At 44.1% G+C, this 23,319-nt stretch overlaps 1 protein-coding gene across 1 annotated transcript in view; it reads right to left on the reverse strand.

Moving 5' to 3' along the window:
- Nucleotides 1-23,319, reverse strand: part of STAB2 (stabilin 2) — a 153,692-nt gene that overhangs the window by 38,756 nt on the left and 91,617 nt on the right. Inside the window, exons 37-44 of the mRNA XM_004418038.3 lie at nt 22,883-22,978; nt 21,812-22,007; nt 20,223-20,318; nt 13,833-13,878; nt 12,753-12,829; nt 9,695-9,820; nt 7,363-7,436; nt 5,616-5,687 (exon numbers count right to left, since the gene is read on the reverse strand). Of these exons, the coding sequence (XP_004418095.2) occupies nt 5,616-5,687; nt 7,363-7,436; nt 9,695-9,820; nt 12,753-12,829; nt 13,833-13,878; nt 20,223-20,318; nt 21,812-22,007; nt 22,883-22,978 (783 nt within the window). The remainder of the gene's footprint in view (nt 1-5,615; nt 5,688-7,362; nt 7,437-9,694; nt 9,821-12,752; nt 12,830-13,832; nt 13,879-20,222; nt 20,319-21,811; nt 22,008-22,882; nt 22,979-23,319) is intronic.

Here is a 23,319-nt window from a genome sequence, read left to right on the forward strand (position 1 = left end):
CTAGAGTCTGATCCCATCAGAGCAAGGGTAACAGTCATCAGCTAGAAGGCAGTTGGTATAAAATGGAGTGAACACATGGTCCTTGTCCACAAACAGTTTATAAGCTGTGGAAGATGGGAGAGACCCAACATATAAACAAAGCAAAGTACAGTTCAAAGCCGACATCCATGGGAACACCAAGAAGGGCTCTGCAGCCTAAGCAAAGATTCTAGGTGAGGAAGCAATATAAAGCACAGAAAAATAAATCTGATAGGGACGAACAGAGAAGCAGGTCAATGGGCTTAAAGGCTGGCTGTAAAATCTTCCTTCCCTCCCAACCTCCATTGCAAAACTATTTGTGGAGTCTGAGATTTTGGCCCAGGATGGACTTACCACCCCAGATTCCTGCCTCGAGCTGACACAGCTCAATGAGCTATTCCAGAAAGCTGATTCTTGCAAAGCCATTAACCATGTCCTAGGGGCCCAGATCTTCCAGTTAAGTACTCTGGATTTTACTTGTCCAATACCCAGCATGCTCAAGACCGCCAAGATGAATCCCCTCTCATCCCACATTCCAGTTTATCCCAGTCAGCAGCAGAGGTCTAGCCACCCAAGGTTACCTCCTACCACACGGACACTCCCCTCCATGTTGCTCTATACACCCATGATCTGACCCCATATCCCACCTCTTACCGCCTTCACAACCCTTCCCCTGCCTTCTGAAACTTGCTGCCATTAGCAAACTCCCTACAGTCTCCACTTGTTCGCAGAAGTCTCTCTTCGCCTCTTACTGAAGATGTATCTATCTCCTGCAAATACTACTTTCCCTGTGCCCTCAAGAGTAGCTGTTTATCTCCCTCACACCACACTTCAGTGTCTGGGCCTGGGATAGCATCTTTCTTCTCACGGCCACTTCCAAACCATTTCTACTCATTCATCCTTTACAAACCCCAGCTTTCTCAGAGCACATGGAATCTCCAATCTCGCATTCTTCTTCTTCGGTCCTGGCAGTGGCGCCTGGATCACTAGCTTTCCCTCCACGCCTGTCGTCATCCTTGGCAGTGTCAACATCCATGTCAATGGCCTCTACTGCACCTGCCCCCACTCCACCTCTGCCACCACCCCCTGACCACCCTTGACTTTGGGTCAACATTAAAGTGGGCCACTAATGAAAGCTCTATTTCAAACACCCTGCTCTCTCTGACCATCAACTTTTATCATTTCCACTTACCTATTTTCACACTGCAACTCCAGCCTCCAATGACCCAACCTCCATTGACCCACAGCCTTCTTCTCTCTCACCCACATTCCTGCCCACTTGGCCCCCTGCTCCTCGCTTTATCTTAGCACAGCCCAGGTGGCAATGCAGAGCACTGCGAACCCCACCTCGCTTCTCTCTCCCTCCAACACAATGGCTTGGCAAAACCCTAGCCCACCTGGGCCACCTCTCTGCCACCTCTGGGCCCATCCTGGCGGAGAATTGCTGGAAAAAGTCACATGTATGTGCTGTCTGGACTCCCTTCAAAGTTATGCATACCAACACCAACACTTCTATACTCTTCCAGTACATGTACTCTGAGTACGTGTTCTCCTCAACTCTTAGTCACTGCCCCCTCACTCTCAGTTGATGAGCTCAACTCATACCTCATGGAGGAAACAGACAGAGATTGACAAGGGCCTCCTCCTCTTCCTGTCCTGAGGTTGACCACCTGGCTGGGCCTGAACTCATTCACTCTGCTGTCACTCACTATTGAACAAATGAACTAACAACTAACTGACTGACTGACTGACTGACTAATCCTTTACATACTAAGTGTCCATCTCTTCCCTCTAAATGTAAATTCTTTAAGGAAAGAGACTTTGCTGCTTGGTCACTGATGAATTCCCAGTGCCCAGAATGGTGCCTGGTATCCAGTGATGCCCACTGACCTGACTGTGTGTCACAGTGTGCAAGGTTTCCCACTGGATGTATAGTCTCTGTCTCCACAGAACTAACAATTTATTTAGAATGGCTAGACGTAGACATTTTCAAGTTAATTCATAGTAAAGAGCCGCATGAAGTAGGTGTCCATGTGTGACTTATTAACTCAATAATTGACTGGCTAACTAACTAACTCATTGACTAACTAATTAACTAACTGCCTGACTGACCAACTAATGGACTGACTGACTGACTACCTACCTACCTACCTACCCTACTGCCCCGGCTTCTATCTGAGGCTCCCCTCTCCACCTGTGGCCTCTGCGTCCCATTCCTCCATTCCTCTCACCCACTCATGTACTTTTTCTTTTTTGTTTTTTGAACAAGACTATTTTTCATTTGGGTATAATGAACATATAACATTATATTGGTTCCAGGTATACAACATAATGTCTTGATATCTTATATATTCCAAAATAATCACCGCAATAAGTCTAGTTACATCCATCACCACACATAGTGACAAATTTTTTCTTGTGATGCGAAATTTTAAGATCTACTCTCTTACCAACTTTCAAATATATGATATTATTAACAATAGTCACCATGCTCAAAAGATGCCAAAATCCTTACTATCATTATGATTCCAAGATATCCAAAACTGTATTGATCTCTCTTGGGGGTTAATAAGGTCCCCGTTCTCTGGCTGTGAAGGCACAGGCTGAAGGATGATTTGGTGTCAGTGATTCGGGGATTGGTTGGACCTGGGACTAGTGTAGGGGGAGGGAGGGTGAAGTGAAAGCCTTATTACACTCGATATGTTCACAGGGGTCATCTCCAGAGTGAGATCTCTGCCGCTGGGAAGGAGATGGAGGCTGTTAAGGGATTAGCCACATACATTCATTCATTCACTTCTGTACATATGAATCCTAGACTGGTTATTCAGTAACAGTCTGCATTGAAAATCTTCTCTGTGTGATTTCCCTACACAGAGTGAGTTACTCTTTTGCATGCATAGAGATGAGCCATGTTTATGCAATTGTCCTTTTATAAAAACTCAGGTTGTAGTTTTGAGCTTCACATTAATTTCTTCTCTAAATTCAAATTATCCAAAACTTTCTGGGCGACAGAAGTTACTCTCAAATCTAATTACAGACATGCTATTGTGCTGCATTTGTACCTCACCCATTCCCAGGTCTCTAATATAGAAGCCTGTGTTCACCCCCATGAAACTAACCATTGACATACAATTAGATGGGTCCTTTCTGCACCTATCTTGTACGTATATGATTTCTTATTTTTTAAAAAATTATATTATTGAGGTCACATTCGTTTATAAATTGTGTAAATTTCAGGTGTACATCATTATAGTTTGACCTCTGTATAGATTGCATTGTGTTCATCACCAAAAGTGTAGTTTCCATCTGTCACTATACACACGTGCCCCTTTACCCCTTTCGTCCTCCTCCCACCCTTTCCCCTCTGGTAACCACCAATCTGTTCTCTGTTATCTATGTGTTAGTTTGTTTGTTTATCTTCCACATATGAGTGAAATCATATGGTATTTGTCTTTCTCTGTTTGACTTATTTCACTTAGCGTAATACCCTCAATGTCCATCCATGTTGTCGCAAATGGCATGATTTCGTCTTTTTTATGGCTGAGTAGTATTCCACTATGTATATATACCACATCTCCTTTATCCATTCATACATTAATGGACACTTGGGTTGCTTCCAAGTCTTGGCTATTGTGAATAATACTGCAATGAATATAGGGGTGCATATATCTTTCGAATCAGTGTTTTCACGTTGTTTGGATAAATATCCAGTAGTGGAATAGTTGGATGATATGCTATTTCTATTTTTAATTTTTTGAGAAATCTCCATACTGTTTTCCATAGTGGCTGCACCAATTTACATTCCCACGAACAGTGTATGAGGGTTTCTTTTTCTCTACATCCTCTCCAACACTTGTTATTTCTTGTCTTTTTAATAATAGCCATTCTGATGCGTGAGGTGATATCTCATTGTAGTTTTGATTTGCATTTCCCTGATAATTAGTGATGTTAAACATGTTTTTCATGTGCCTGTTGGAAAAATGTCTGTTCATATCCTCTGCCCATTTTTTGATTGGATTATTTGTTTTTTTTGTTGTTGAGTTGTATGAGTTCTTTATATATTTTGGAAATTAACCCCTTATTGGATATATAATTTGCAAATATTTTCTCCCAGTTGGTGGGTTGTCTTTTCATTTTGTTGATGGTTTCCTTTGCTGTGCAGAAGTTTTTTAGTTTGATGTGGTCCTGTTTGTGTATTTTTTCTTTTGTTTCCCTTGCCTGAGGAGACATGGTATTCAAAAAGATACTGCTAAGCCAGATGTCAAAGAGCATACTGCCTATGTTTTCATCCAGGAGTTTTATCTCTTACATTCAAGTCTTTAATCCATTTTGAGTTAATTTTTGTGCATGGTGTAAGATAATGGTCTACTTTCATTCTTTTGCATGTGGCTATCTAGTTTTCCTGATACCGTTTATTGAAGAGACTTTCCTTTCTCTATCGTATGTTCTTGGATCTTTTGTCAAGGATTAGCTGTCCACTCATGTACTTTTCTCCTGTGACAATCTACCTTCTCTCCTTCAGTGTCAGTTCCCTTGTCTTTTTTGGATCATATTCATCAACGTAAAAACATGCCTTAATATTACTCATCTTGCAAGAAAACAAACTTCCTTTCTTCTTGAAAAGAATCCAGTGGGTGGTGGCAGTCATGGGTACAGAGGAAAAAAAGAGTGGCCATGAGTTAATGACTTGTAGCTGAGTGTCAGGTACATGTGGGTTTATTGCATTAGTTGCCGAAACAAGGTAGCCATTTTGTAAAAATGGAAATGGCCACTGAAGAACTGTCGCGAAAGTAAAGCTGGCCACAGGCCTAGTTGTAACAGCTCCACATCCCAGCCCCCCTTCTGCAGCTTCTTCCTTAGTGTCCCTACACAATCATTTCATGTGGGGACATGTTCTCCTGAGGAACTCACCAGACCAACATAAGGGGACAGTGGGGACCTCGCTTGGAAAGGGAGGGCTTTCATTACGGGGTGTCTGTGCCGTTCTCATGCCCACAGCTGGAGGCTCTCAGATGGGCAGCGATATGAATTAGGGAAGTAAGCTATATGGACTGGGCCTCCTCTGGGGATCAGCACCTTGTGGGAGAAATAGGCACCACAAGAAGTGGTCAAGCTTGTAGCCTTTGAGTCAGACAGATGTGGGTTCAAGTTCTGGCTGTGCCGTGTGCTCGCTCTGTGATCTTGGACAAGGACCTTCACTCCTCTCAATCTGCAGTGGGTCGAATTGCGGTCTCCCAAAGGTATGCCCAAGTCCTAAGCCCTGGTATTTGTGAATGTGACCTTGTTTAGAAAAAGAGTCTTTGCAGATGTAATTAAGGATCTCGAGATGAGATCATCCTAGATTACGTCCACAAGCGTTCCTACTAGAAGAGGAGACACAGACATAGAGGTGAAGGCCACGTGAAGACAGAGGTAGAGATGGAGTGACAGAGGCAGAGAATGGAGTTTCTCCAACATTACGACTGGAACATGAGGGAGGAATGAGCTCATGGCCCAGAAGCAGCTCCGAAGGAGATCATCTCGTGCCCCATCCCCTAGAACAGGGTGGGAGGCACCCTAGGCCTGACCTCAGAGGGCTCGGCTAGACCCACACTCACGGTTAGGCAGGTGTTGATGAGCGTGCAGACCTTCCCATCTCCAGTGTATCTTGGCAAACAGTTACAGACGGCCTGTCCAGGAGGAGAAGGAAATGGGTCATTTCACAGATAGATTCTACTGGCCTCACGCTCAAATTCTATAATGGTAATGGTCATGCTAGAAGATTCCGTATTTGATATTGGTAATATCTATTCTCTAATGATAACTGTCTTCTTACATTTGAGCACATTTGGCACACTTTGCTCTAGCACTGGCATCTCCTACACATCCTATCTCTGCTGCCAAGAGACTTGATTTTTTTTAACTTTGTTACCTTATTTGGTCCTTTGCCTTCCTGGCACTCACCTCTTTTCTGTCTTTGGTTGGTAAAGGCTCAGTTGCAAGGAAGCTAAGCTATGGCCCACTCCCCTTCATGCTCAGTTCTTGCTCATCTACACCAACGCTCAGTCCAAAGGCCTCAGTGCAAGGAGATGGCAGAAGACTCCTTTGGAGCCAAATGAGTTACACACGTGAAAACTGTCAGTCAAAGCCACTGTTTGGCCAGGGAAGTCAGCTGGTGGCTTCCAGTCGAGGGAGGGGACACTGTCTAGTTCAGGAAGTTGGGGACTGTCTAGTTCACCCCCGTGTCACATGTGCTCTACTCAGGAGCACCTGGCACAGGGGTGAGTGGGGCTAAAACCCAGCTACCCTGTATTCACCAAGCTGTGTGCCCACCGGAAGGGGCACCTGCTTCTGATGCATCCACCTGAGGGGTGGCTTTTCTAATCCACACAAAAGCCTTCCACTCAGGATGAGTGGCTCTGGTCTCATGTCTGCTTGTTAGAACTTGGACTCATGGCGGGGCCAGCCAGGGCCAAACGGCAGGTTCTCATTGCTCCTCGAGGCTCCTCTTCCATCATCAAGGGCCCTGATCTCGGCTCAAACCTTTACCAAGATGCCCACTAGCTGCCCCTCCTGGACTAAGGTCCTGTCTCAGAGATCAACCCCGCGTCCCTCTCACTGCCTTCTGCGTCTAGAGGAGAACTTGTAGAGGCCCTGAACACTGAAAAGCTTATAGGTTTTCCCGACCCCGTTTGTAGTGTAATATAAGAACTCTACTGAACCCCAAAATATGTATAAGGTAGCCCAACATTGACTGTTCTGGTTTTTCCTATGACTATATATGTAAATATTCATGCACACACACACACGTCTTTCAAAATAAATATATTTTTTTCTTATTTTTGGGTGCTTTAGACACTTGCTTGACCTGCCATTGGGACACCTGGCACTGAGGTCTCTGAAGGGCTCAGCAACGTCAATGGAACATTTACCAGGAACTTGACTTCATCATCCAGCGTCTGATGTATGTCGTTTCCTGCCTGCCCATTGTGCTCATTCACAGAGACCGATGGAGGAAGAGCTGGGATCCCAGAGCCTCCAGCTTCCCCGCCTGTGACTTTTCATCCCTCGACCTCTCCCCTCCTTTGTACTGGAGCCCTCACATTTCTCCCACCTCCCCAAACCTCCTCTCTAGGGAGGAGCTGCAAGTTTCCCTATGGTAGAGAATATGTGACTGACAGAGGGCCTAGAAATATTATCTTCTGCTGTGGCACATGCATTTCAGAGTCTCAAGCCAAAGAAAAATTGTGGAATTCTGGGCATCAGAAAGCTAAAAGAAAGGTCCTCTTCCCCTTAGGCCTGGGTCTAAGGACCCAGGAACTTGCTCCTAGGAAAATGTAAGCCACCCGGGGAGGTAGAGCTCACCTGGTTGGGTCCTGTCTGCGTGCACTCTGCATTCTTGTGACAGCCGCCATGGTTCTCCAGACACGGGTTGATCTCTTTAAAACAAAAAGCCCACACCTGGCATGAGAATCAAGTCTCATTCTCAAGCACAGACATTTTGAGGGACCAGCCAAGACGGCTAACTGACCGAGGGTGTCAAAGTGTGATTCAGTTTTCTGACAACTCTGAAGTCGAAGTAACCCAACAGGGAGCGTACCAGATGTGGTTTCTCAAAATCCACTCCTCTGGGATGGGACTGTGCCAGCAGAGGCACAGTCGATGGGCTTGAATCTGTCCCTCTATCAATTGAATATGAGTGTTTGCAGCCAAGGACTTGGAATCATAGAATCTTGGAGTCCAACCCAACATGCTATGAATGAAGAGATTAAGGAATTAAAAAAAATCGTTTGCAACCATCACAATATAATTGGTTCAGGGAAGAATCATCAATAGATGATAGATTTAGGAGGATATTTTGATGAGGAGCAGGATATTTGCTTGGTGTTAAAGTGTCTCCCCACCCATCACTTACTGGTAACAAAGGGGAAAAAAGTAACTGAACAGTGGAAAATGAGACAGCACCTTGACCAAGTGGCCAAAATTAACATCACAAACGAGAGGCAGGTGGAAATTGCGAGCCTCTAGTGTGATATCCTAAGAAGGATGCAATATCACTTGTGTGATATCGGGTCTGGAATGCATAATCTGAATATAATTATGAAAAAACATCAGACAAAGCCAAAATGAAGGACATGCTATAAAGAAAAAAAAAAAGGGCCGGCCCCGTGGCTTAGTGGTTAAGTGAGCGCGCTCCACTGCTGGCGACCCGGGTTCGGATCCCGGGCTCGCACCGACGCACTGCTTCTCCGGCCATGCTGAGGCCGCGTCCCACATACAGCAACTAGGAGGATGTGCGGCTATGACACACAACTATCTACTGGGGCTTTGGGGGGAAAAAAAAAAAAAATAAAAAATCTTTAAAAAAAAAAAAAAAAAAAGTTGGGGTGGTGGACTATATTATTCCAAAATGTCAATGTCATAAAAGACAAAGCAAGGGTGAGGAACCATCCAGATTAAAGGAGACTGAAGAGACACAACAACTAAATGCAATACCTAACCCTAAACTGGACCCTGCACTAGACGAAAAAAATGTCAAAAAAGGACATTATTGGGTCAATTGATGAAATCAGAATACAAATGATAATTAGACAAAAGTATTATATCAATAATAAATTTACTGAAGTTAACTGTGCTGTGATTATGTAGGAGTCTATCCTTATTCTCAGATATACTCAAGTATTTAAGGATAAAGGGAATATTATATCTATATAGCTTACTCTCAAATGGTTTAGAAAAAATGTGTATATACATAAATAGAGCAAATAATAAAGGAAATGGGGCAAAATATTAACAATAAGTGAATCTAGGTAAAGTGTAAGTGGGTCCTTTTTTTGTGCTATTCCTGCAACTCTTCTGTGTGAATTTTTTTTTTTTTTTTGGTGAGGAAGATTAGACCTGAGCTAACATCTGTTGCCAATCCTCCTCTTTTTGCTGAGGAAGATTGGCCCTGGGCTAACATCTGTGCCCATCTTCCTCTACTTTATATGTGGGACTCCTGCCACAGCATGGCTTGACAAGCTGTGTATAGGTCCGTGCCTGGGATCCGAACCTGTGAACCCCAGGCCGCTGAAAGGGAGCACCCATACTTAACCACTATGCCACCAGGCCGGCCCCTGTGAGTATTTTTTTTATAGCTAAAAAGTTAAAATTCAGACAACTTACTATGGCATAACTTTATAGTAGAACAGTGTGTAGCCATTAAAATAATGATTTGGAGGTATACTTAATTTCAGGGAGAGTTGTTCTGTCATATTGCTAAGCATACTAAATACTATCTATCATGAGACAGAAGTTTTGTTTAAAAAAGTATGTGTATACATAGCAAAATGGGGTAATACAACAATAATGAGTGGTTATCTCCAGAATTTTTTTCCCAGCATATACGCATTCTCTAATATTTCTATAGTGAGTATGTGCTACTTGTATAAAAGAAGAATAAATATTTAAAAATTCAGTCACCATCATAATGTTTAATTCAAAAAAGCTTTCCCCTTTTCTCTTTCCAGAGGGATTTTTGGACATCACACACCTTCATACCCCTCCAGTCACATTTTCACACCTTCCTGCCCAGATAAACTGAAAGATGATCCCAGCAGTGGTATGGCCTGATAATAGGAGCTCACACATCAGGATCATTTCACAGGGCTCTGACTCTTAAACCATTGCCACTGGATGGATGAAGGATGGTACCTACCTAAGCACACGATGCCATCGCCAGCATAGCCTGCCTTGCACACACACGTCCGGCTTCCTGGGGTGGTTCTTTTACAGTGAGCCTTAGTAGAGCAGCCTCCATTGCTGATCTCACAGGCATTGATTGCTATAGAGGAGAGCGATGACACAGAACAGAGGAGAGGGAGAGGGGGAAGAAAAAACCATGGATGCATTTTTACTTGAGTCATTGAGAAATGGAAGATACTTCAAAATGGCAGGCATTGGATTAAATATGGATAATTCAAAAGCCTGCAAAGCACCAGATGCCTTCACTGATGAATTTACCAGATATTTAGAAAAGAATAAGAACCAAATTTTCACAAACTCTTCCAAAAACTGGAAGAGGAAGGAAGACTTTGCAATTCATTTTCTGAGGCCAGTATGACCCTGATATTAAAACCAGACAAAGATATCACAAGAAAACTAGAGACCAATATCCCTTATGAATATAGACACAACAATTGTCAAGAAAATACTTGCAAGTCAAATTTTGCAATATATAAAAAGGATTATATACCATAACCAAATGGGATTTATATAGGAATGCAAGATGGTTTAACATCCAAAAATTGATTAAAGTAATACGCATTACATATGCATATATGTCCTATGTGCGCATATTACATATGCGCACATATTAGCATATCAATAGAATTAAAGACAAAAACCATATGATCATCTCAATAGAAGGAACAAAAGCATTTGATGAAATCAACATCTTTAATGATAAAAACACTCAACAGACTAGAAATAGAAGGAAACGTCCTTAACCCGATAAAGGCCATCTGTGAAAAACCCACAGCCAACGTTGTGCTTAATGGTGAAAGACTGCGTGCTTTCCCCGGTGATCAGGAGTAAGACAAGGACGTCTGCTCTTACCACTTCTTTTCAACATTGTACTGGAATTTCCAGCCAGGGCAATTAGGCCAGAAAGGAAAAGAAAAGGAATCTAGATTGGCAGAGGGGAAGTAAAACCATCTCTATTTGCAGATGACATGATCTTGTACATGGAAAATCCTAAGGAATCCACTAAAAAGCTATTAAAACTAATAAACAGTTCAATAAAGTTGCAGGATTCAAGATCAATAGACAAAAATCAATTGTATTTCTATACAGTAGCAATGAGCAAACTGAAAACGAAATTAAGAAAACAATTCCATTTACAATAGCATCAAAAAGAATAAAATACTTTGGAATACCTTTAACAAACAAAGTATAAAACTTACAGTATGGAAACTACAAACATTGTTGAAAGAAATTAAAGAAGACCTAAATAAAGGAAAGATGTTCCATGTTCACTCATGGGAAGAATTAATATTGTTAAGGTGACACTATTCCCCAAATTGATCTCCAGATTCAATGCAATCTCCCTCCAAATCCCAGCTGACTTCTTTGCATAAATTGACAAGATGATCCCAAAATTCATATGTAAATTCAAAAGGCCCAGAATAGTCAAAACAATCTTGAAAAAGAACAAAGTTGGAGGACTCACATTCCCTAATTTCAAAACTTACTACAAAGCTTTAGTAATAAAGACAGTGTGGTACTGGCGTAAGAATATATATATATAAAATATGGAACAGAATTGAGAGTCTAGAAATAAACCCATACATCTATGGTCAGTTGATTTTCTACAAAGGTGCCAAGATGTTTCAATGGGGGAATGAATAATCTTTTTAACAAATCTGAGACAACTGGATATCCACATGCAAAAGAATGAATTTGGACCTCAACCTCACAACATATACAAAAATTAATTCAAAGTGGATCACCTGGAGTGATCCAAGTGGAGTCCCAAGATCCTCTTGGAGTCCCAAGGCATGTGTTTGAGTCTTGGCTTGGCCTTCACTCACCATCTGACTTTGAACAAGCCACTTAATTCATATAAACTTCGAGATCCCCCATAGAGGTTTGTTTACAGGTTTGGGGACTCACATCTGATAATGTATATGAAAATGTTATAGAAATGTTGGTTGTTCCCATATTAACTTGTATCTTTTGCTTTTGCCATTTTTCCTAAAAACAGAGGGCAACAAAAACATCCCAGTTATTTGTCCTTTCCAGCTGTTTTCACTAGCATACTGTATACATCCTACTGCAGGAAACATCTGGAACCAGGGTCAGGGTACCTGCACACTGGGAGAATGCCCGGGGTAAGATTGTCTAGAAAGCAGGTTGGTGTGATCATTGTTCAGCTCTGCCACAATCTGGCCCAAAGCCTGCCCAGATACCCTGCTCAAGAGGAAAATGATGCTAAGCATTTCCACTGTTCTGGCACCAAATACGTGTTGGGCGCCATAAGAGTATTAGCTCACATTTACTGAGTGCTCTGTGCCAGGGCTGTTCTAAGCACTTCCCAGACATTAATCCAGGTTATCATCCAACAATCCAGGGAGGGAGATTCTCCTATTATCTGCAACTTACAGACGAAAAAATGATGCACAGAGCAGTCAAGCAACTTTCCCAAAGTAACACAAGTTATAAGCACTTAAGAGTCAAATCCGGGAGTCCAATGCTGGGGCTGTTTTTAATAGCTGCATCATTCTGCCATTGGGCACAGAGAGCTCATTTCATCCTAAAACCCACTCTGCAGAGGAGGTAGTTTTGTGTTTACTTTGCAAATGAGCGAAGGGGGCTCAGAGCAGCTAAGAGATCCACCCAAGGCCATGTGGGTGGTAGGAGGAAGACCCAGGGCTCAAGCCCTTTTCTTTCCCATTCCAGAGTCCCCACGCCCAGGCCACACCCCCGGTCAATCAAATCAGTGTTTTTTAATGCTCTCCAGGTGATTCCCATTGTGGTCAAGGCTGTGAACCACCATCAGAGAGGAAAACAGGAGCAGGTGCCTGCCCATCTCAAAACCAACATGCCCTATCCATGAACAGTTGGTTTCCTATCCCCCCGGGCACAGTCAGCTGCCCTGTTACTTCTAGTTCACTGTCAACGGTTGGTAGCAGCTGCCCGTTCAGTCTGCAGGGACACAGATCTCTCAACAGCTTCTGCTAGCCTCGTCACCCCCAACAAATTCCTTCTTCACTTACCTGTGCAGACGGTCCCGTTCCCTTGGAATCCTGCCGCACATTTGCACGAGGCTGTGCCATCCGGATTGAGAAGGCAGCTGCAACGAGACAGGGCAAATGCTGTTTGTAGAAAAACACACGACACCCACACCCCTTCATCTCCAGCATCCCAGCTCCTGCCCCCATGAGGCACTCGAGGTCCATTCCTAGTACGGCCCCGCCACGGGCAGCTAAAACTGCAGCCATTCATCATGCAAACTACAGAGCATGTACATGCAGCCATCGGCCCAGGGGTCAGGAGGGTGGCTACCAACCTTTGGAGAGCTGTGCTTCACACATTACTTCACGTAACCTACACAATCTCCAACAACTCCAACAAATAGATATTATCATTATTCTCATTTACAGATGGAGAAACCAAGACTTAGAGGCATTAAATAATTGACTCAAGTTCTTGCAGTTAATGAAAATGACAGAGGCTGATTCGAATTCAGATCTAACTCCAGCTACTGGGCTTTTAATTAATTAACCGATTAAGCCCCTCTGGGAGTTAGGAGTATGGAGTCAAGTAAGGCTTGGCTGAGAATAGGGAGTAATGTTTGACGAATGCGAGGCCCACTGGGCTCCTTCTGCCTCTCTGAAAGTGGCTTCAACTGGGGGTTACAACAGGCATTTTTGCCGACATGCCAGGTAACTCAAATGCCAGCTTGTTCAACAGGCTGGATCTGGCAAGTTGATGGTGGCCTTTTCCGAGATTTTTTTTTTTTTTTGCTGAGGAAGATTAGCCCTGAGCTAACATCTGTGCCAATCTTTGTCTATTTTTCTATGTGGGTCACTACCACAGCATAGCACCCGAACCCGTGAACCCGGGATCCGGACCCACGAACCCAGGCCGCCAAAGCGGCGCGTGCCAAACTTAACAACTGGGCCCCAGGGCCAGCTCCCCTTTTCAGAGATATTTTTAGTTTCATACTTAAATGTATCCTAAATTGTCAGAAACGGTCTCAGGAAACTACTTCCTGGAGGATAGGGCCTGGAGTGGACACTGTTGGGAAAGAATCCCCTTGGCACAGTCCCCAAGAGGGGCTCGGAGGGACCTACTTGGCGCTGGTGTGGCACGTCCCGTTGCAGCTGTCCTTTGTGATCTCTGGAAAAGAGAACCAGCGCTGTGTCAGCCCTCTTTTACTAAACCTCACTAAGAACTTTGTGCTCGGTGCTAGGAAAAGTTTTACTTCCTCGGAAGTAACTGGCATGCATCATGCGAACTCTGGAAAACTACGTGACCATGTAAATCCTTTTTTACATTGGCTGCCAGGAAGCTCAGAGCCCAATCTGAAGGACCCATATACTGGAGTGTCTCCTGTGTGCCAGGCCCCGTGCCAGGCGGTGAGGATGCAGGGATGAGTAAATACAGTGTCCTCCACTGGGGCCCGGGTGTTGATGCATGTCCCTCCCCGGGGCTTGATTTTTTACTTTTATTTATATTTCCTACATTCTTTATTCTTTCTAGTTTTTCATCATTTTATTATGGAGTGATACAAACAAGCAAGCACCTAATTATGACTAATATTAAGACTTTTTTTTTTGCATATGCAGAAATAGGGCCTGGCGCCCAGCAGATACTATCTATTTGATGAATTAATTCCTAAATTTCCTGGACATAACACGGGTTCGTGATCTTGGATGCCCAGCTAAGAGGTATTTCCTGGCATGAGAGGATCCAGAAAGAAATTGTTAGGGATGAGGAAGGAGTACCCTTTGGGGAGGATGCTCATGCTAAGAGCTTTTGGGCTAGAAATCTCATTGGGCCTGGCCACGTTGCACAGAAGGTCCTGAAACAGACCTGGCTGCAAAAGTGGTTTGTTTTGTGTCAGAGGGAACAGTTATAGGCTCCAACGGGCTGGAGTGGAGGCCATGCAAATTTGTGTCTTTATGTATGCTATTCCTTGAGCCTGGAAATCCCTTTCTCTCCATTCTCTCTCTATTGAAATAACAATCATTTTCTAGATCCTCTAAATCTGCTCTAAACCTTTGAGCCAACTTGAATTAACTGGTAGTGACTACACGGTTTGCTCCTTTGAGAAGAATGTGGCGCCCCATCTGGCCTCAGAGGTAAGGAGTGCAATGATTGATTAGTGATGTCTGCCATGGGCTTGGGAGTGGGGAGTTTGCACAAGGACAAAGGAATTGTCTTTTTTGTTCTAGTCTAGAGGCTCTTTGCTCTGCACTCCCATACCACTATTTTTTGAACACTATTGAACATTTATTTCCATTACTAGGCTGGAAGCTCCTCGTGCAGGGTGTGCACTGGAGACCAGGCTGGAAAACTGGGTGAGTGCCAATTGGTGAATAGCTTTGTACTCCACCCTGCTAAGGTGTTTCTCCTGTAGGCAGTGAACTTTCTCCTGTAGGCTATGAAGAACCATAGCAGGTTGTCAAGTCCTGGGGAGGGGATGGGAAATGTGATCTTATCTATTGCTATAGACTGGATGTTTGTGTCTCCTCCCAAATCCATACGTGAAACCTAATCTCCAATGTGATGGTATTAGGAGGTGGGGCCTTTGGGAAGTGATTAGGTCATGAGGGTGGAGTCCTCACAAATGAGATTAGCGTCCTTATAAAGAGACCCCAGATACAAAATCAACATACAAAAATCAGTTGCATTTCTATACACTAACAACGAAGTAGCAGAAAGAGAAATTAAGAATACAATCCTATTTACAAATGCAACAAAAAGAATGAAATACCTAGGAATAAACTTAACCAGAGAGGTGAAAGATCTGTACACTGAAAACTATAAAACATTGCTGAAAGAAATTGAAGAAAACACAAAGAAATGGAAAGATATTCCGTGCTCTTGGATTGGAAGGATAACATAGTTAAGATGTCCATACTTCCTAAAGCCATCTATAGATTCAATGCAATCCCTATCAAAGTTCCAACAACATTTTTCACAGAAATAGAACAAAGAATCCTAAAATTTATATGGAACAACAAAAGACCCCGAATAGCTACAGGAATCCTGAGAAAAAAGAACAAAGCTGGAGGTATCACACACCCTGATTTCAAAATATACTACAAAGCTATAGTAACCAAAACAGCATGGTACTGGCACAAAAACAGACACACAGATCAATGGAATAGAATCGAACGCCCAGAAATAAACCCCCACATCTATGGACAGCTAATCTTCGACAAAGGAGCCAAGAACATACCATGGAGAAAAGAAAGTCTCTTCAACAAATGGTGTTGGGAAAACTGGACAGCCACATGCAAAAAAATGAAAGTAGACCCTTACCTTACACCATACACAAAAATTAACTCAAAATGGATTAAAGACTTGAATGTAAGACTTGAAACTACGAAACTTCTAGAAGAAAACATAGGCAGTACGCTCTTTGACATTGGTCTTAGCAACATATTTGCAAGCACCATGTCTGACCGGGCAAGAGAAACAATAGAAAAAATAAACAAATGGGACTACATCAAACTAAAAGGCTTCTGCACAGCAAAGGAAACCATCAACAAAACGAAAAGACAACCTAACAATTGGGAGAAGATATTTGCAAACCATACATCCGATAAGGGGTTAATCTCCAAAATGTATAAAGAACACATGCATCTCAACAACAAAAAAACTAACAAGGCAATTAAAAAATGGGCAAAAGACCTGAACAGTCATTTTTCCAAAGAAGATATACGGACGGCCAACAGGCACATGAAAAGATGTTCAACATCATTAACTATCAGGGAAATGCAAATCAAAACTACAATGAGATATCACCTCATGCCCGTCAGGATGGCTATAATTAACAAGACAGGAAACAAAAAGTGTTGGAGAGGATGTGGAGAGAAGGGAACTCTCATACACTGCTGGTGGGAGTGCAAACTGGTGCAGCCACTATGGAAAACAGTATGGAGATTCCTCAAAAAGTCAAGGATAGAACTACCATAGGATCCAGCTATTCCACTGCTGGGTATTTATCCAAAGAACTTGAAAACACCAATGCGTAAAGATACTTGCAGCCCTGTGTTCATTGCAGCGTTATTCACGATAGCTAAGACTTGGAAGCAACCTAAGTGCCCATCAAGGGATGAATGGATAAAGAAGATGTGGTATATATATACAATGGAATACTACTCAGCCATAAGAAACGATGAAATCCAGCCATTTGTGACAATATGGATGGACATTGAGGGTATTATGCAAAGTGAAACAAGTCAGAGGCAGAAGGTCAAATACCGTATGATTTCACTCATTAAGTAGTAGATAATAACAACAACAAACACATAGATACAGAGATTGGATCAGTGGTTACCAGAGGGGAAGGGGGAAGGGAGGAGGGTGAAAGGGATAATTCGGCACGTGTGTGTGGTGATGGGTTGTAATTAGTATTTGGGTGGTGAACATGATGTAATCTATGCAGAACTAGAAAGAAGTATAATGATGTACACCTGAAATTTATACAATGTTATAAACCAATGTTACTGCAATAACAAAAAATTAAAAAAAAAAAAAAAAGAAACCCCAGAGAGCTCCCTTGCCCATTCTGCCATGTGAAGACATGAGAAGTCAGCAGTCTGCAACACAGAAGTGGGTTCTTACCAGAACCCGACCAGGCTGGCACCCTGATCTCAGACTTCCGCCCTCCAGAACTGTGAGAAATGAATTTCCATTGTTTATAAGCCCTCCAGTCTATGGTACTTTGTTATAGGAGTCGGAACTAAGACATCTGTATTTTGGAAAGTTCTCTCTGGCAGCAATGTGAAGTGGAGGGAGATGGGAGATGGGGAGAAGGCAAAGAGACAGATCACAAGGCTGCTGGTGAGAGGAGGAGCAGGAGGAAGGGATGTGGGGGGTAGAATGATTTAGATATGGTAGTGAGGGAGAGGGCGGCGTGGAGGCTGACTGGGTAGTTTCTAGATTGGGTGAGCAGTAGGGTGGGGATCTTTCTTCACAGTAGATAAAGCGGGAAGAGGAGTGAGTCCAGTGGTCTGTCCTTGGCGCTGCTTTCTTCCCCTTCATAGTGTGAAGCTTACACACTTCTCTCTGCTCAGGGATGGCTCTTGCATTTGTATCTCCAGCCTTGACCTCACTCCTGAGTCTTACACCCACAGATCCCACTGCCTGCTCTACTGCCACTGTCGGGACCTGAGAACGTCTCTCCCAGACTGCACACTGCCGAGGGCGGGGGCCACATGCTCACTGCAGTGTCCCTAGCGCATTGCCAGCGTCTGGCAGGAGCTCGGCAAGTATCTGATGGATGAATGAATGAGCTAACGACTCCTGCGCATCTCCACTCAGATGCTCTCTGGCACCTCAAACTCAACCTCCCCCGAACTGAACTACCCCTAGCTGTCCTCTTCCAGAGTTGGCCCACTGTCCACACAGTCAGCTGCTCCCTATTCATTCCTTCCTGCGTCTAGTCACCGTGTGCTCTCCATTCTACCTCATCTGACAATCAAATGTCTCCATTTCTCCTGCCACAGTCAGGCCACCGCCTTAGTTCAGACTTCCATTAATTGCCTCCTGAAAACTTGCCACAGCTTCCAGACTGTTCCCTGTCCCTTTAAATGCGGTCGGTCCTCCCATGCACCATGCTCTTATAAGCACGTAAGTGACAGCCATAGATTATCCATGGCTGTCACTTAAGTGCTTATCTATTCTAGGTATTCCCCTAGATTGTCTTCCTGTTTATGTGACTCCATTGTTTCCTGCTCCCCTCTCCCAGGCCCTCTGGGCCCCGGCTCTGCACCCCAGCATTTGATATCTGCTCTAGGATGTCTCCTTGGCTTGGGACCATTCAGACTTCTGACTTCACCTTTTCAACCAACTCTTAACTCTGCATTCCCTTGATTTTAGCATCAACTGGAGCTCTGAGCAAAGACACTCCCTCTGACAACCCCACATTCCGGGAGCCCTCATTGGGCTGGCAGGTACCTGCGACTCCTCCCCAGCCCCCGCCCCAGGAGAGGGGGAGCCTCTGATACCTGCTTCTAGGGGTAGTCTCTCTAATCCAGTGTCAGAATGATCTTTCTAAAATGCAAATAAGATCCTGTTGTTGCCCTGTTTAAAACCTTTCATTGGCTTCCTATTGGCTTCAGCAGAAGGTCCACCTCCTTAGCCTTTTACCATCAGACTCCCACCTACACCTCCAGCCTGTTCTTATTCAATTTCCCTCTTTGCCCCTCTACTCCTCTCCTGCTCGGATCCCTAAATGTGCAGAGCTGTCCCACATCTGTGCTATTCCACGTGCTTTTTCTGCCTGAAATTCTGTTTCCTCTGATCACGCTCACCTGGATCACATTAGGAACCATCAGCGCAGTGCTGTGGGGTTGGGGGACATGGGCCTGCTCAGACCCTGTTGCCGGGAAAACAGATTGATAGAATCTCTGGAAAACAACTTGGCAATAAGCAGGAAATCCTCCCCCCAAAGTGCCAACTTCTGACTCAGAAAACTCATCTCTAGAAATAGGACTAAATGAATTAATTAGACAAATGCAAAAAGATGTATATAGGAGATATTCATTGCAGCATTATTATGATAAGATAAAATTGTTTTAAAAAAGTGTGGTACAGTCATATAATGGAACATTATATGGAAATTAAAAAAATGATATTTATCTATATTTATTCACCTAGAAAGATATCCATTATATAAGGTGAAGTGAAAAAGTAGGTTACAAAACAGTATATAGAGTATGATCCCAAACACATATGTTTATATACCTAGAAGGGCCGGCCCGGTGGCTTAGTGGTTAAGTCCGCGCGCTCCGCTACTGGCGGCCCAGGCACCGATGCACCACTTCTCTGGCCATGCTGAGGCCGCGTCCCACATACGGCAACTAGAAGGATGTGCAACTGTGACATACAACTGTCTACTGGGGCTTTGGGGAAGAAAAAAAGGAGGAGGATTGGCAATAGATGTTAGCTCAGAGCTGGTCTTCCTCAGCAAAAAGAGGAAGATTAGCACGGATGTTAGCTCAGGGCTGATCTCCCTCACAAAATAAATAAATAAATAAATAAATATATACCTAGAAAAAGGTTGGAACACTAACATAAAATATTAATGATAGTTCTTTTCTGCCTTGGGAGTATGAGCAATTTTTATTTTCTTCTTTTCTTTATTTTACAAACTTTTTGCTGCAAATAGGAATCACTTTGATTGCCAAAGGAAGTAATAAAGGTGTCATTTCTATTTTATTTTATTTTTTTTGGTGAGGAAGATTGGCCCTGAGCTAACATCTGTGCCAGTCTTTCCTCTATTTTTGTATGTGGGATGCTGTCATAGCATGGCTTGATGAGTGTGTGTAGGTCCACGCCTGGGATCCAAACCCACGAACCCTGGGCCGCTGAAGCTGAGCACGCTGAACTTAACCACTACACCACCAGGCTGGCCCCTGTCATTTCTATTTTAGAAAGGAAAAAAATGTAGCTGCTGAGAAGTGAGGCTAAGAACAGATCATTAGGACTGAGGGGCTGGCCCTTACCACTGTCACATTTCACTCCTCGCCAGCCAACGTCACAGTCACAGGAGCCGTCACCCGAGGGTCCTTGGTTGCATCTCCCGTGGACACAAGAACATGCTAAGTGGAAAAATGCCCACAAATGGTCAGATTGCTGACTTGTGCTTAATAACTCATTTATCAGTTACTATAAAGTTTCACTTCAGTGCACTTAATTCTCCAACGCCGTTCCAGAGAATTGTTGTCTTTAAAGGAGGGCTGGATTCAGAGGAGGCAGGGTCGTGGGCGATAGAATCGAGCAGGATAACAGGGGGATCAGGTCGTGCTTCAGCCGAGACCACAGCTTTGGGACTGTGCAGCACTGCGGGCCAGTGACCCAAGGAGGGTGAGAGTGTCCTCAGCTAAGGTTACCTGAAGACCCAGGGTTATGGGGGACCCGTTGGGATGGAACCACGTTTGTTCCCTAAGAGCGGACTTCAGAAAGAAGTCCACTAGGTGTAGATAAACCTGGAGTGGCCCTGCCTTCTTCCACAACAGAGAAATGCCGATTCCTTTCTTACACAGCAGCGTCATGAGCCTCTTTGAGAACTGGATGTAAGCTCTGGATGCCTTCCCCAGAAAAAAGCATTTAGCTTTGGGGGTTTGCTGGACCCCAAGAAAGTCATCTATGGAAACTTAGGTTAGGAACTCCCGCATAAACGCAAGCAGAAAACTCTTCCAAAAAACATAGAACAAATCAGTACTATAATTCCAATTATATCTTATATAGCCCAATTATAATGATTCAGTTATATATTGATTTTGTCTGGCTTGGACTAGCTGATGAGAAAACAGTGATAGCCAGGTCAAATTTACAGTTTTTAGTACAGGGTAGAAAAAATGCTTTGTCCTCTCATCATGGATTAGGGAACCCCTCCTCCTAAGTCAACCCTCTCATAGGTGTGTGTCCCTGGGCACAAGGAAATCAGGGTGAGAGGATGCAGAGGACTCGGCTCAAACAGATCACGATTTTTGTGAAAACAGCTTTGAGTGTTGCTGAGGGTGAATTAACAGAGTGATCTTCACATTGAGGACAGCATGATTCAAGAGCAAGGCTCTGGAGCCAAGAAGGTGTGCATGCAAATCTCAGCTCTGCCTCGCATCAGGTGTGACCTTGGGGGAAGTCATTCAACTTCTTTGCCTTAATATCCTCATCTGTAAAATGGGTACAACAATACCCAAGGCTATAAGGTTCTGTGTGGATTAAATGAGATAATGTGCACAAATGTGCATTTCAAACTATCAAGCAATGTCCAAAACTGAGAGTGTAACCATAAGGACCAGTGCACACAGGCAAATACAGAATCAGTGGTTGGGGTGGGGAATGTCAATGAACAGGCTGGGGGTGGGTTGGTAGGTCCAGGTTAGTGACTGAAAATGTTTGGAAACACTGCCTAATGCAAATTACACAACACAGACGTTCTTGTAATTCACATGATAATAGAGGTGGGATTCTAGCCCACCTGCTGAGACCGGCCCTTTAGGGAGCACGTGGGGAATCACTCTTTTCTTGCACATTCCTGGCTGGTTTCGGGAGCCCAGGAGCCTGCCTGGGTGGGGAGGAGAGTGCGCACCTTGGTCGCAGTGGATGCCGTACTTGCCCTCAGCGCAGGTCTCGCAGGCCGTCCCCCTGAAGCCCTCTCCACACTCACACACGCCCGTGCCATTCATTCCGTCCAGGCAGATCCCGTTTCCAAAGCAGACGTTCTCCGCTTTCCCTGGGCAGGGCTGGCACTGGGGACCGAAGAAGCCGGCACAGCACTCTCTCGTCTGAAATGGAAGGACAAGGCTGGACCTGCACTTCCGTCTTTTGGTTTTGTCCAGCCGCGGAGTAGAAATCCCGCTGGTGGGACTGGATGTGTGCTCTAGCTTTGACCTCACCTGGAGGGGTGGGGAGGACCCCTGAGAACCGGGTGAGGCGAAGCAACTTCCAGGGTGCTAGGAACAGGATGGAGGCCTCCGCCGAGGAGGTAGGAAAGAGGGAAAGGAAAAAGGCAAGTCAGAGAAGAGGATGAAGAAAAGTGAGAAAGAAGGGGGGCCGTAGGGAAAGCCCTGCAGGATGTCTGCTTGGCTTGGGTCTGCCTTTATTCTTGCATGCCTTTAAAACACAAAATCTCCTGCTGCCCCACACTCTGCAGCTTAAGGGCCAGAGCACCTCGCCTCTGTAGGATAGGCAGAGGCCATGTCTAGTCTTCTGGGAAAGAAGCAGTACCGAAAGAATTTTCCTGCAGTCTCCAAAGCAGCAGCCCAGAGGTGCTTAGCTCTGGGGTCCTGTTTTCTAAATGACCAGGTGCACTTTATCTTTCCTTAGGAAATTGGCCCTTTCCTCCATCTTTTTGCTTATAAGCAAGCTCACAGGGCATTTCACCCTGTTGTGAGAACATGGAGGTCCTCCTAGCTTCTCAGCCCCTCAATTTCCTCATCATGTAATTGACTAGTGCAGCTTTTACCTATTTGCTGACTTACAGGACTGTCCTGAGTTGTATTGCTCCCACTGCTACTTTGAATGACTGATAATGAAGATAATGAGCAGGAAGCAGAGGCGGCAGAAAGAATCCATGCAAAGGCATTTAAAGTATAACATACGATTAAATTTCCCGATGTCACTGCAATAATTAGCAGGATGGTTAAATCATCATACTCACAATGACAGTCTTCACACATTTCGGCTGGCACCCAATGAACATGGATCGCTTGCCCATGAAATAAACGGTATAGATACATTTCCTCGTCTCTTCACCCTATGAAATAGTGATGATTACATCAGCTGTTTAGTTAAGAAAAGTTTTCCAACCTCTAAAAGCAAGCAGGTTAGTGATGTGTGGCTGTCTCTCCAACTAAAATGTTCTGGAAAGTGAGGGAGATGGTTTCTTGGAGATGCTTCACAAGAAAGAAAACACAGAAACACAATGTTGGCTGCCAGAACACCAGGTGGTAAAATCGAAGTAATTATACCACAAGGTAGTACTCTGTAAAAAGAAAAAAGTGAAAAATCTCTTCCTGCCTTGTGCGTCGGTTGAGATGAACCCATTTCTATTTATTTATTAATCAAAATTTCACTTTGGTCCAAGGATTAAGACTT

The sequence above is a fragment of the Ceratotherium simum genome, chromosome 25, assembly GCF_057802395.1.
Source record: "Ceratotherium simum simum isolate JZ-2026a chromosome 25, ASM5780239v1, whole genome shotgun sequence".
Classification (NCBI taxonomy): domain Eukaryota; kingdom Metazoa; phylum Chordata; class Mammalia; order Perissodactyla; family Rhinocerotidae; genus Ceratotherium; species Ceratotherium simum.